Source organism: Thunnus albacares, chromosome 11, assembly GCF_914725855.1.
Source record: "Thunnus albacares chromosome 11, fThuAlb1.1, whole genome shotgun sequence".
Taxonomy (NCBI): Eukaryota; Metazoa; Chordata; class Actinopteri; order Scombriformes; family Scombridae; genus Thunnus; species Thunnus albacares.
Window position 1 is genome coordinate 16,048,175 of NC_058116.1, and position 12,641 is coordinate 16,060,815.

The 12,641-nt window shown below is 43.1% G+C and overlaps 1 protein-coding gene across 8 annotated transcripts in view; it reads left to right on the forward strand.

Annotated features, from left to right (window-relative positions):
• Positions 1-12,641, forward strand: part of lrp2a (low density lipoprotein receptor-related protein 2a) — a 52,252-nt gene that overhangs the window by 29,523 nt on the left and 10,088 nt on the right. For 5 of the 8 annotated variants that reach the window (XM_044366395.1, XM_044366394.1, XM_044366397.1 and 2 more), the window contains 20 exons: positions 671-1,603; positions 1,716-1,881; positions 1,958-2,116; positions 2,221-2,510; positions 2,615-2,815; positions 3,077-3,103; positions 3,218-3,253; positions 3,336-3,578; positions 3,678-3,803; positions 4,800-4,919; positions 5,510-5,641; positions 6,254-6,455; positions 6,552-6,847; positions 7,443-8,109; positions 8,928-9,098; positions 9,192-9,415; positions 9,630-9,807; positions 10,391-10,587; positions 10,751-10,996; positions 11,192-11,320. In XM_044366395.1, coding sequence (XP_044222330.1) covers positions 671-1,603; positions 1,716-1,881; positions 1,958-2,116; positions 2,221-2,510; positions 2,615-2,815; positions 3,077-3,103; positions 3,218-3,253; positions 3,336-3,578; positions 3,678-3,803; positions 4,800-4,919; positions 5,510-5,641; positions 6,254-6,455; positions 6,552-6,847; positions 7,443-8,109; positions 8,928-9,098; positions 9,192-9,415; positions 9,630-9,807; positions 10,391-10,587; positions 10,751-10,996; positions 11,192-11,320 — 4,743 coding nt within the window. The remainder of the gene's footprint in view (positions 1-670; positions 1,604-1,715; positions 1,882-1,957; positions 2,117-2,220; positions 2,511-2,614; positions 2,816-3,076; positions 3,104-3,217; positions 3,254-3,335; positions 3,579-3,677; positions 3,804-4,799; positions 4,920-5,509; positions 5,642-6,253; positions 6,456-6,551; positions 6,848-7,442; positions 8,110-8,927; positions 9,099-9,191; positions 9,416-9,629; positions 9,808-10,390; positions 10,588-10,750; positions 10,997-11,191; positions 11,321-12,641) is intronic. The other 3 variants (XM_044366399.1, XM_044366400.1, XM_044366398.1) reach the window with 2 other exon arrangements.

The following is a 12,641-nucleotide window of genomic DNA, read 5'->3' on the forward strand; positions in this document are numbered from 1 at the left end:
AGAGCATAAATGTCAATAATTAATTTTGTTGGGAAGTGTATACGGCCTATAAGATAACCACATGATAAAGTTTAAGTTTATTGTGTGCTAATTTTACTTTCTTATTTTTGTTTCTTTTATATTCTGTTTATCTCTATTCTATGTATTTTACCTGCTGACTCATGTTGTTAATGCCTCTACATCAACCTAATTTTCTCACCACAATTAGGGGATTTATTTTGTCTGACTAAACACACTGGTTGTAATCTCTTGATGTAAATCAGAAAACTAAAATAGAGCCTGACTAATCTGAACTTGCTTCGTGATACAGCCCGCAGGCAGCAGACTGCCTGGTAGCGTTAAAGTTAAGGAGCTTTATCACAGTGCTGAACTCAGGACTGGAGATCAGTCCTGAGCAGGTGACAGGAGAGAAGATTTAACCAGTGAGTTTAGGAAAAGCAGAGACAGCAGAAGGCAGGAAAAGTAGTTTGCTTCCTACACATTCATGATTGCATTGCAGTGAGGACACAACAGAAAATCTGTGTTGTATTGATACTGTCATACTGTCGGCTTTCATAGTGCCCTATGATTTTTAGCAGTTTGTGAATGATGACTTCACTCTCCATGACAACAACATATGATAACATATGATGCCACTTAAAACACTGAGCTCACTGAATTCTGTCCTCAGGGAACCTTTATTTCACCAACGCCTTTCTGACTGAGACGTATGTGGAAGTGCTTCGCTTGAACACAACTTTCCGCAGGGTGTTGTTGAAGACCCAGGTGGACATGCCACGCCACATCGTGGTGGACCCCAGAAATAGATTCTTGTTCTGGGCCGACTATGGTCAGCACCCCAAAATTGAGCGAGCACTCTTGGATGGAACCAACCGCACAATTTTAGTGTCATTAGGGATTATTACTCCACGAGGTCTAGCTCTGGACTGGCAAACTGGCTATGTCTACTGGGTAGATGACTCCCTGGATATGATTGCCCGGATCAACTCTCAAGGAGGGGAGACAGAGATAGTCAGGTATGGCAGCCGCTACCCAACTCCTTATGGGATCACAGTGTTTGAGAATAGTATCCTTTGGGTGGACAGGAACCTCAAGAAGGTGTTCCAAGCAAGCAAAGAGCCTGGCAGGACAGAGCAGCCGGCTGTCATTAGAGATAACATCAACATGTTGAGGGACATAACCATCTTTGACCAGCGTGCCCAGCCGACTACAGCTCAGGAGCTTAACTACAACCCCTGTATGGAGGCCAATGGAGGCTGTGCCCACTTCTGCTTTGCCCTCCCAGGTTCTGGCTCAGGCAACCAGAACAAGAAATGCAGCTGCGCTTTTGGGAATCTTGCAGCAGATAACGAGAGCTGTGTGGTGTCGAGGGATGATTATCTCATCTACACTACTGAGAGCACGGTGCGCAGCTTACGCCTTGATCCCGAAGACCATGCACTGCCCTTCCCTGTGGTCAATGTGCCTCGTACCTCAGTGGCACTGGATTTTGACCTCACAGACAGAAGGATCTACTTCACACAAAGCTCAGGCGCAGGATCAAGCAAGATCAGCTACATCAGCCTGTCCTCTCCCACCTCAACTCCTGTAGTGGTGGCTTCAGGTAAGTTATACTTCGATATACACTTCAATTTGTTCCTCTTGGAGGTTTCATATGAATAATGGAATTAATATCAGTGAAATTACTGATGTTGTTGTCGCTGTGTTTTTGTCAGATCTGGGGGCTCCTGATGGCATTGCATATGACTGGATAAATAGAAGGATTTACTACAGTGACTATGTTAACCAGAGCATCAGCTCCATGTCAGTAGATGGCTCTCAGCGGACTATTATTGCCCATGTGACCAGGCCAAGGGCCATCATGTTGGATCCCTGCAGGGGGTAAGACAACAACACACTCTCTTTGTTCATTAGATTAAACCTGGCATGTAGATATGAATCTTTCCTTGTTCCACAGGTACATGTACTGGACAGACTGGGGAACCCATGCAAAGATTGAACGTGCTACCTTAGGTGGAAACTTCAGAACAGAGATTGTGAACAGCAGTCTGGTGTGGCCCAATGGACTGACCCTGGACTACGAAGAAGAGAGGCTGTACTGGGCAGATGCCAGCTTGTAAGATCAAAAATTTACTATGGAGTAAAGCACTTAATTATGTCTCTCACATTGCCTTGTTACTCTAAATCACTGCTATGTTCATTCTTATGTTCTGCCATCAGGCAGAAGATTGAGCGATGCTCTCTCACAGGGGCCAATCGGGAGGTTATCGTCAGCACAGCCATCTACCCCTTTGCTATGACCATGTTTGGGCAGTTCATTTATTGGACTGACTGGAACACACGCAGCATCTACCGGGCCAATAAACATGACGGTTCTGACCAAAGGGTAATGATTCAGAACCTTCCATCTCGGCCAATGGATGTCCATGTTCTGGCCAGCAGGAAGCAGCGGCAGTGTGACAGTCCCTGTCAGCAGTTTAATGGAGGCTGCAGCCACATCTGCACACCAGGTACAAAGCACATTGTTATTGTTTATTAGCATAATATTACTTGGGTGCAGAAATAGAAAACCTCAACTAACTATAAACTGTTCTGTGAAATCTTATCTTTCTAGGACCCAATGGAGCTGAGTGTCAGTGTCCATCAGAGGGCCGCTGGTACCTGGCTGACAACAAGTATTGTATCCCTGATAATGGGACTCGTTGCCAACAAGGCCAGTTTACATGTATGAATGGCCGCTGTATTCGTGCCCAGTGGAAATGTGATAATGACAACGACTGTGGAGATGGCAGCGATGAGTTGGAGAGAGTCTGTGGTAGGGTATCCTTAAATACAAGGGGCTTGAATTCTTGATGTTCCTTGTTTCTTTCTTCCTTCTTCCTTCTTTCTCTCTCATTTTGTTCTGAAATTAAGTAATCTAAAATCTCTCTGTCACAGTGGTCCCCATAGAAGCCTTAGTCCTCTTGAATAAGTGAATCAGAACTCTCTTTTCTGTGAACTGCAATACTTGATATTTTTCCTAATTTTACGAATACTAACAAATTCTATCTTTCACTTTAACACCTTTCTTTCTAAGGACCAAAGACTGATTTCAACTCTGTGGGTGTGTATGCTTGCACTATATGATTTCATCTCCATGATTAAGCTCCTAGTCCTTGAATAATAACACAAATCAACACTAACATGTGAATGAATATGCTTATATCTTTGCACGCAGTCCCACAGTTGCTGTCGTCCTTTATTGCCTTGTCAGGTAAAATGAGCTTCCACTGTATGTCTGTATAAGCCCCTTTTCTCGACCAGAGATCTGACCTGTCTTTGATTCTGATTGGCAGCCTTCCACACCTGTGAGCCGACAGTGTTCACTTGTGGCAATGGGCGCTGTGTGCCCTACCACTACCGCTGCGACCACTATGATGACTGTGGAGACAACAGTGACGAAGTGGGCTGTCTGTTTAGACCGTGTGACCCCAACACAGAGTTCACATGCAACAATGGGCGCTGTATTGCTAAGGATTATGTTTGCAATGGAATCAACAACTGCTATGACAACGGCACTTCAGATGAGCAAAACTGCCGTGAGTATCCCGAGTTTAACACAGAAATTAAATGGAGGTAAATGATCACCACAGTTGCTCATAGTAAATACTGTATGTCCTCCTTTATGATGATCTCAGCTGAGAGAACCTGTCAGCCAGAACACACAAAGTGTCAGTCAACCAACATTTGCATCCCACGTTCATATCTGTGTGATGGAGACAATGACTGTGGGGATATGAGTGATGAGAGCCCTACACACTGTGGTGAGTTCAACATCAGCTTCTATCAAAGCAAAATCATGTTTCCTCTATTTTAGTTTCTTATTTATATTTTCTGTCATTCTACTAATCATATTTTTCTCATGTAGTCATAACCATGAATAAGACTTTTTCCCAGCATAGCATAAAAAAGTAAAAAATAATAATGGCTGCATTCCATTTAGGATTATAATTTCCAGGATCCTGGTATTATGCATGCTGACTCACTCTCATGGCTACTGGGAAATTCAAATGGAATTTACTCATTTTTAATACTATTCCTGGAGTTACATCAGTGCTTTTCCTGCTATGACAAGTCAAACCACCTGTTGTGAAAAAGGCCTACGGTCTAAAATCACAGTCATTCACTCATTCTTTATCCTCTACATAACAAACTCTAGTTTACTCCATAGTGAGTAGGAAATTGAGATTTCAGTTATTACTGACATTACATTAAGGGATCCTTAAAATGCTATATACACAATGTTTTTGTTCCATTGTGGAATACAATTTGTAAATTTCACACTGAGAATTCAAACACTCAAATGTAATAGCGGGATGTAAATGTAAGCCACATAGCAAACTGGGAGTGATTTTGAGCCCTAGTTTTAAGGAAATAGCATACTGTAGCTCATACAGCCTCCCAAAATCACCAGAAAATGATCCTTTACTAAATTAAAATGATTTTTTCAGTTGAAGAATGAAAAGTACATGTGTAAAATGCTGCAAAACAAACCAAAAAGTGCAACATCTTGTGTAGTTTGCATTTAATATTTTTAAATTACACTCACAGTGTTGTGAGTATATGAAATGTAGCAAATAAGGAATTCTAGAAAGTCTGCTCAATCCAGACAAAACAGTATTTTAATCTACCAAACGTTAGGAGGCCATTAGTCAAGAACAGATTAGTGTTTGCCTCACCCCCTCACCAGCATGTTAAGATTGACACACGAACAAAAAAAAAGAAAAGTGACGTCATGCCTTTCTTCATCCTCTACATAGCTGCATCCACATGTTCCCAGACTGAGTTCCGTTGCTCCAGCGGCCGCTGCATCCCCGCCCACTGGTACTGTGACGGAGGGGCTGACTGTGCTGACGGCTCTGACGAACCCCTCTCCTGCAGTGAGTGTCGCACAACTCTCTCACCCCCAGAACGGGCCTGCTGGCTTTGTGTGTCTGGGCCTCCCCCCGTTATCAGCTGCTTGGTTATTGTGTGTTTGTGTCTGTCCGCCAATCTGCATCTGTGTGCTGGTGTGAGAGAGTGCTGTGAGTGATGTAGCGGAGAGTGCGAGTCAGTGTTGTATTTCTTTGTTGACGATGTGGTCAGCCAGGCCTCCTATTGTGTGTTGCATTCCACTGTGGTGACGCCCCTCAGTGTCCTCTGACAAACAGCACCTCCCCCTCCCTTTGTCCACCAGGGGTTACAGAGCCTCACTTTGGCTTTTGTTTAGATAGCTCACCATGCATGGGAATGTGGAGTTGCCATGACTATTTTGAAAGCTTTGGCAGTGTTGTATTGTGCCTTGCCTATTAGTTAAAAAGCAGTGGGGGCAGTACCTGAGGTAATTGGCAATTACAAAAAGGAAAAAAGTCATTACAAAAAAGGATTAACATTTACATTGAATATAAATTAGTTGGTATAAGTTATTCAGTCACAGTACTGGAATTGCCTACCTGTATTATCTACAATTTAATGTTATTTGTCTCTGCAGCCACGCTGGTCAGAACCTGCAACACAGATCAGTTCCGATGCGATGATGGCAGGTGCATTGCCTCATCCTGGATCTGTGATGGGGACAACGACTGTGGTGACATGAGTGATGAAGACCAGAGACACAATTGCGGTATGCATCCTTTTAGTGCCTCTTCTGTTCTCTATTTTTTCCTTCTTCCCTCTCAGTTTGTCTTTTTTCATCCTTTTCTGCATCTTCCCAGTTCTTTATCTCCTCCCCTTGTAGGCCATCCTCTTGTTCCCCACCACTCCACTTTGCCCCCCCCCCGCTTCACTCATCCTCTCCTTATTCTGGACACTGATGGATTAGGATACACACCACTGGGGAGTGTTATGTGGGGAGACACTGGTAGTCAGTGCCCAGCATCTTAGTCTCCTGTAGAAGGTCTCCAGTCCAAGGAACTGACATTCCTGATTTCTCCTGCCTCACTCGTTACTTTGTGCATGTCTCCTTTCTCTGGCTTCCTGGCTCAGGGTGGATCAAGACTCACCAGTGTGTGCTCCAACAATAAGATGCCTGAAGCTAAAACTTCAGCACTGCCTGAACCTCTGTAGGAGACTCACTTCAAACAATGTGGATCAATCACATTAGATGGATAAAGAATTTCAAGTCACGGCTGCATGTTTTTAAATACAGTTTGGAATGTTTGGATTGACAAAGATGCAGGTTGACACTGGGTCATCAAATCAACCGTGTGACTTTGTTTTTGTTTTGTTTTTTCAGCCAATCGCACATGTTCAAGTGCAGAGTTCACCTGTGTGAACAACCAACCACCTCAGCGGAAATGTATTCCTCGTGACTGGGTGTGTGACGGAGACGCAGACTGTGCGGATGCATTAGATGAGCATCAAAACTGCACGCGCAGATCATGTGGCATCAATGAGTTCACCTGTAGCAATGGCCTCTGCATACGCAGCTCCTACAGGTTAGAAAGAATTAACTCCTATAAAACATCATAAATCACTAATCAGTCTTTCTGGCACTGTGAGTTAATTACTTGTGCCTTGTCATCCTAAATCAGGTGTGATCGGCGTAATGACTGTGGAGATAGCAGTGACGAGCAGGGCTGCACCTACCAGACGTGCCAGCAACACCAGTTCACCTGCCAGAACGGCCGCTGTGTGTCCCAGGACTTTGTCTGTGATGGGGACAATGACTGTGGGGATGAATCTGATGAGCTGGAGCACACGTGCCTCACACCAGCACCCACCTGCCCTCCTGGACAGTTCAGATGTGACAATGGACACTGTATCCTTCTGAGCCAGGTGTGCGACAGGAATGATGACTGCCCTGACAACAGCGACGAGAAGGGATGCGGTGAGTGCGACTCTGTTGTAAGAATTTTTCAGAAAAGTTAAAGTATTTATGTCATGAATAATATCCTTCTCGCCTTTCAGTGGCTTGAGTGTTTGTCTGCAGTCAGGTTTCTCCAGCTGGTGCATGCTCCCTCTAGGGGAGATATCAAAGAAGTGCTGGAAGTGGTGTGGGGAAAGACAGAGAAATGCAGCCACAAATTGTCACAAATGATCAACTAATGGTTGGATGACAATAACACAAAAAATATGGGACAATTGAGCTGTGTGCACAATAATAATTTGGTAAAGAGGTAAAATCAGATGAATAGCAAATGACCAAAGAGAGTCTAGAGATACAGTGTTTAGCATTCTCACCACAGAGATGGGACTGGAATCAGTTTAACATACTGTGATTTTGATGCTGCTCACATTTGTAATTAAGGTATGAATTACCTTAAGACCTGCCAAAAAATAGAAATAAATAATAAACACAAATAAAACACAACCGATAAGCTTGGTTTGCTTCCTTTAAGAATATTTTGTTCTGACAGGATCAAAGTGTTGTCTTTGCTGATGACTATAATAACACTGTTGCTGTTATGCTTCTCTGACTAAAGGTATCAATGAATGCACAGACCCATCCATCCACCGCTGCGATCACAACTGTACTGACACGCCCACCAGCTTCATCTGCACCTGTCGTCCTGGTTACCGTCTCATGTCCGACAGCAAAACGTGCGATGATGTCAACGAGTGCACAGAGACGCCGAGCGTGTGCAGCCAGGTGTGCGAGAACACTGTCGGCTCCTACGTCTGTAAGTGTGCCCCAGGATTCCTCCGAGAGCCGGACGGGCGCAGCTGCCGTCAGAACAGCGACATCTCGCCTTATCTCATCTTCAGCAACCGTTATTACCTGAGGAACCTGTCAACAGACGGGCAGGCCTACTCTCTGATCCTGCAGGGCCTGACCAGTGTGGTGGCCATGGACTTTGATCGTGTCGACAAGCGTTTGTATTGGATTGATGTGAGCCGCAGAGTGATTGAGAGGATGTTCTTCAACGGTAGTAACAGAGAGGTGGTGGTCAATGGAGTTCTGCACGGGGAGGGCCTTGCAGTTGACTGGGTAGCGAGGAAACTCTACTGGGTGGACAGCTTCTTGGATTGCCTTAAAGTGTCTGAACTGGACGGTCGCTTTGTGAAGAAACTGGCTGAACACTGCGTCGATGCCAATAACACCTACTGCTTTGAAAACCCCAGAGCCATTGTGTTGCATCCTAAATATGGGTGGGTAGGAGGCAAGGAGGAGAAATCTCACAGTAAAGCCTGATTGATATATTGGCATGGCTAACGTTATTGGATTGGCTGCTATTATCACCAATATAGGCTTATCACAATATATCGGTATCACTGTATTACTTTCACTTAATTCAGTGTTATTATATTTATATTTATATTGGTAACGTGAGTTAATAATTTCCTAGATTAATAATAATTAATAATTAATTTCCTAGAAACTTAAAAACTAATACTACTAATTAATACTACTATCTACTACTAATAATTCATCATTAATTTATTGTTGGAAACTGTTGAATTACATCCTTGCCCGCAGACAAATTTCACATTTTTGCAAATTCATCTGACCTGCTGTGCACTGACTGAAAGGTTACGCTAACAAGTGATAGTAATTAATTAACTGAACATGTATCAACTGAATGGTACCTATAACTAGGACCAAGTTATAGAGTTCTTTCCAGGAAATTAATAAGTAATTATTGACCTGTGAAATAAAATTACTATTTAATTACTAGTTAAGGTAACTATTCAGCTGAAAAATATCCTGTCTCAGATATTCCTTTATTACAACTCTGAAATAACCACATTTGAGGGACATTTGTCAAAATGTAGTTGCAGTGGTAAAAAATTTAAAATGAAAGTCAAATACGGATCCTAGCGTCTAAAAATTACTGTATCAGCCACTCTTACCCCATAATGAGTTGAATTATTGATAGGTTTCTGTTCAGAACAGAAGTTTAGATTCTTTTTCTTCACATATACAGATACCATGTGATATAAAGTAATTTTCTTGCATCTCTTGTTAGATTTGTATACTGGACAGACTGGGGAGACAAAGCCTTTATAGGCCGCATTGGAATGGATGGATCCAACAAAGCAGCTATCATCACCACCAAGATAGAATGGCCTAATGGGATCACGATTGACTACAGTAATGACAAGCTCTACTGGTCCGATGCACATCTGAACTACATTGAGTAAGTACATTAGTCAAGAAGTGGTTGCACTCTTTTAGCTTACAACAAAGGCTGTGAGACTTGTAATTCTTTAACTTTTAATTCTCTTCTCAGGTACTCAGACCTGGATGGTCAACACAGACATGCAGTGTATGATGGAACTTTGCCTCACCCATTTGCCCTGACTGTGTTTGAGGAGACTGTATACTGGACTGACTGGAACACACGCACAGTGGAAAAAGGCAACAAATATGACGGCTCTGGTCGTCAGGTCCTGGTTAATACCACACACAGACCGTTTGACATTCATGTATGCCATCCTTACAGGCAGCCTATTGGTGAGTTAAAACCTCAGAATCTTGTGTTCAAGAGCTTTTTGTAACCTCTATAATAACAATGTTAATTATTTTGAGATAATTGTTACTTATCTTTACATGTGCAGCTTCTTACATTGATTTAAGTACAGGTATTGACTACCAGCTGAACAATACCTGGCCTTTCAGCTGTGGTAAATTGAGATCGTTTGACCCTCTGTGGCTCTTCCTCTGACAGTAAACAATCCCTGTGCGGTGAACAATGGAGGCTGCTCTCACCTATGCCTGATCAGTCATGGGGGGCGGGGACACACCTGTGACTGCCCCGACCATTTCCTGACGGTCCAAATAGGAGGTGTGACGAGATGCCTTCCCATGTGCACCAGCACCCAGTACAGATGTGCTAACAATGAACGGTTTGTCACAATTTCTTCTTGTGGTCTTATTGTGTGATGTGTAGCATTTTAAACATCTATATGATGTCAAACTGTGATACATTAGTGGAAGAACCATAAACAAATGAGAACACTACTTAATTTTCTGGCATCTGTCCATCATCTGTTATTTCAAGACACTGAAATAGTCTCATCACCCTGTGTATTGGAAAAACAGCGCACCCTGCTGTTTGTGATAATATAATCCACCAGATTGTTCATAAACAAAGTGCAGTGATGAGGGCAACCAAGGCTGCAAATCTTCTTTTCAGAGGTTTACATATATTTATGTAATCATATTTATGTTTAAAAATGAAAAATGAATGTAGAAATAATTTACTTATGTCAAATGCTACACATGCTACATTTAACTTTTAAGCTCACTTATATTTTCACAGCCATGTCATAGTCATGTGGGATGAGTAATGAGTTTTGAATAGTTAAAGGGAGTTAAGGGAGTTATTCTTTTAAAATGCTCTGCACTGCATTAGTCAACACATAAATGTTTTTTTCCACATCTCGGGAAAAATCTATGAACATTTTGGTTCTGCCTCTGCTTGAACAGTTGTATTCCCATCTGGTGGAAATGTGACGGTCAGAGGGACTGCAGAGACGGCTCAGATGAGCCCTCCACCTGCCCTACGCGCCACTGCAGGCTCGGCCAATTTCAGTGCAACGATGGAAACTGCACCAGTCCGCACTTCCTGTGCAACAGCAACCGGGACTGCCATGACGGCTCAGATGAAGACCCTGTGTTGTGTGGTCGGTTGTGTTCTCTTAGCTTTCTCATTTTGATAACTATAATTAAAACTGACGTACGTTTACTTCCATTTATTTGTGTAATTTCTAACGTGTCTGGGTTTCTTATGACCTCACGTTTGTAAAAATGTATCTCTGTCAACTGAGCGACTTGTCTTCCCTCCAGCTACACACCAGTGTGAAACCCACCAGTGGCAGTGTGCAAATAAGCAGTGTATCCCTGAGTCATGGCAGTGCGATGGTGAGGATGACTGTGGTGATCAGTCTGACGAGGACCCTGCCCACTGCTCCACCAGGACCTGTCGTCCCGGACAGTTCAAATGCCGCAATGGACGCTGCATCCCCCAGAGCTGGAAATGTGATGTTGATGATGACTGTGGTGATAACTCAGATGAACCGTTAGAAGAGTGCAGTAAGTAAAACACATTGGAGTCTGTGTCTTTCTCTGTTATTACGCTACCCAAGGCTCTTTCTTTTATTGTACAAGCAGTAAAGTTTTGACGCACTTTACATCCAAATCAGGATACACATTGTATCAAGCTAAACCATAGGTTTTGATGTATAAAAAAAGTCCTCTTTACTTGACACCTGTGTTTTTTCTCCAAAGTGGGACCAGCATATCGATGTGACAATCACACAGAGTTTAGCTGCAGGACCAACTACCGATGTGTGCCCCTGTGGTCTGTATGCAACGGCCACAACGACTGCAGAGACAAAAGCGATGAGCAGGGCTGTGGTGAGTCTGGGACAAGCATCCTTTCAGACAGAGCTGAACCTCTGCTTATATCATTCAAGCAATTTTAATTATTATTAAATTATTCAGACCTTGAGTTAAAACATTCCAGGATGATCAAGTCGCATTTTTTCACTGATAGTAAGATGATTCCAGAGATCTCAAAGGATTAAAACATTTACGGGAAGGAGACAAGACTATGTATTGAAGGAGTGAATGAAGGGCAATTAGCCAACACCTCAGCCTCCAGTGTAACATTACACAGTGAGGTAGTGGGAGGTGCTGATGGAGAGGGTTTCACCACTCACCCTCCCCCACCATTTTGCCTCTCCCTGAGAGCTACACAGATTTATGAGCTGTTCGGTAGTATGGGTCTACATATATGTGTGTGTGTGTGTGTGTTGTTGCTCTGTCCTTGTGTGGGGGCAGGGTTCACATAAGTCGCTTTGTACTTTGCTACGATCCAAACACACTCAACGTGGCCCTCCCGTCTCTTATCAGAGGCCCTCGCTCCATTAGTGCCATGCCGGCGCAGGAGGGGAGATCCGTGCTAATCTTCCTGTAAGAATGTAGCAGATGGGCCAGGTGGAGGGCTAGGAGAGCAGGACTAGCTAACACTGCGCTATCTTTGACCCCCAGCACCGTGTGGTAGAGACGGCTCAGACTAGCTCTCCTCCACTTCTCTCCCTTATGTGCTTCTCATCTCCGACAGTCTTATCCGCTACAGACAGAGGTCACCCATCTGTCTCAGGCATGCTGCTCTCCTCCCTCTATGACTATTGCAGTTTAATTAAAAAACAAGATGCCTTTCATTTCAAACTGACATTTCTATCATTACTTAACCACTGAAAATGTCATTAATCCAGTCCTATCATGTAGTTGTTGCTCCTTTTGATAAATATAATAACATAATAACTGGAACTCTTTGCTCATCACGCTGTCACTCAAAGATTTTCACTCCTCAATGTGTCAAATTTAATATACAAGTTTGTGCCACTGTGTTGATGAGCTAATGAGAATGAAAGCCTTTGAAACTGTAAAACTGAAACACAGCCTCATTTAATGTAAATGGTGTGAAACACCTGTCATTATAAGGCAATACAAACAGCGACACGTACGCCTCCAAAATCACAATAGAGTTGAATCAATACCTCTCTGAAACAGTTTAAACAAAAACAGGTCATTATAACCTTCACAAAGGTAGGATTTACTGCAGGTCTGTTGTATTAGACTACATTAGTTGTTGCTAGGTTTATCAAATAAATGGCCAACTGGGTGTATATTGATCACAAAATATTATCAAAATGAAAATTACAAGTCTTTG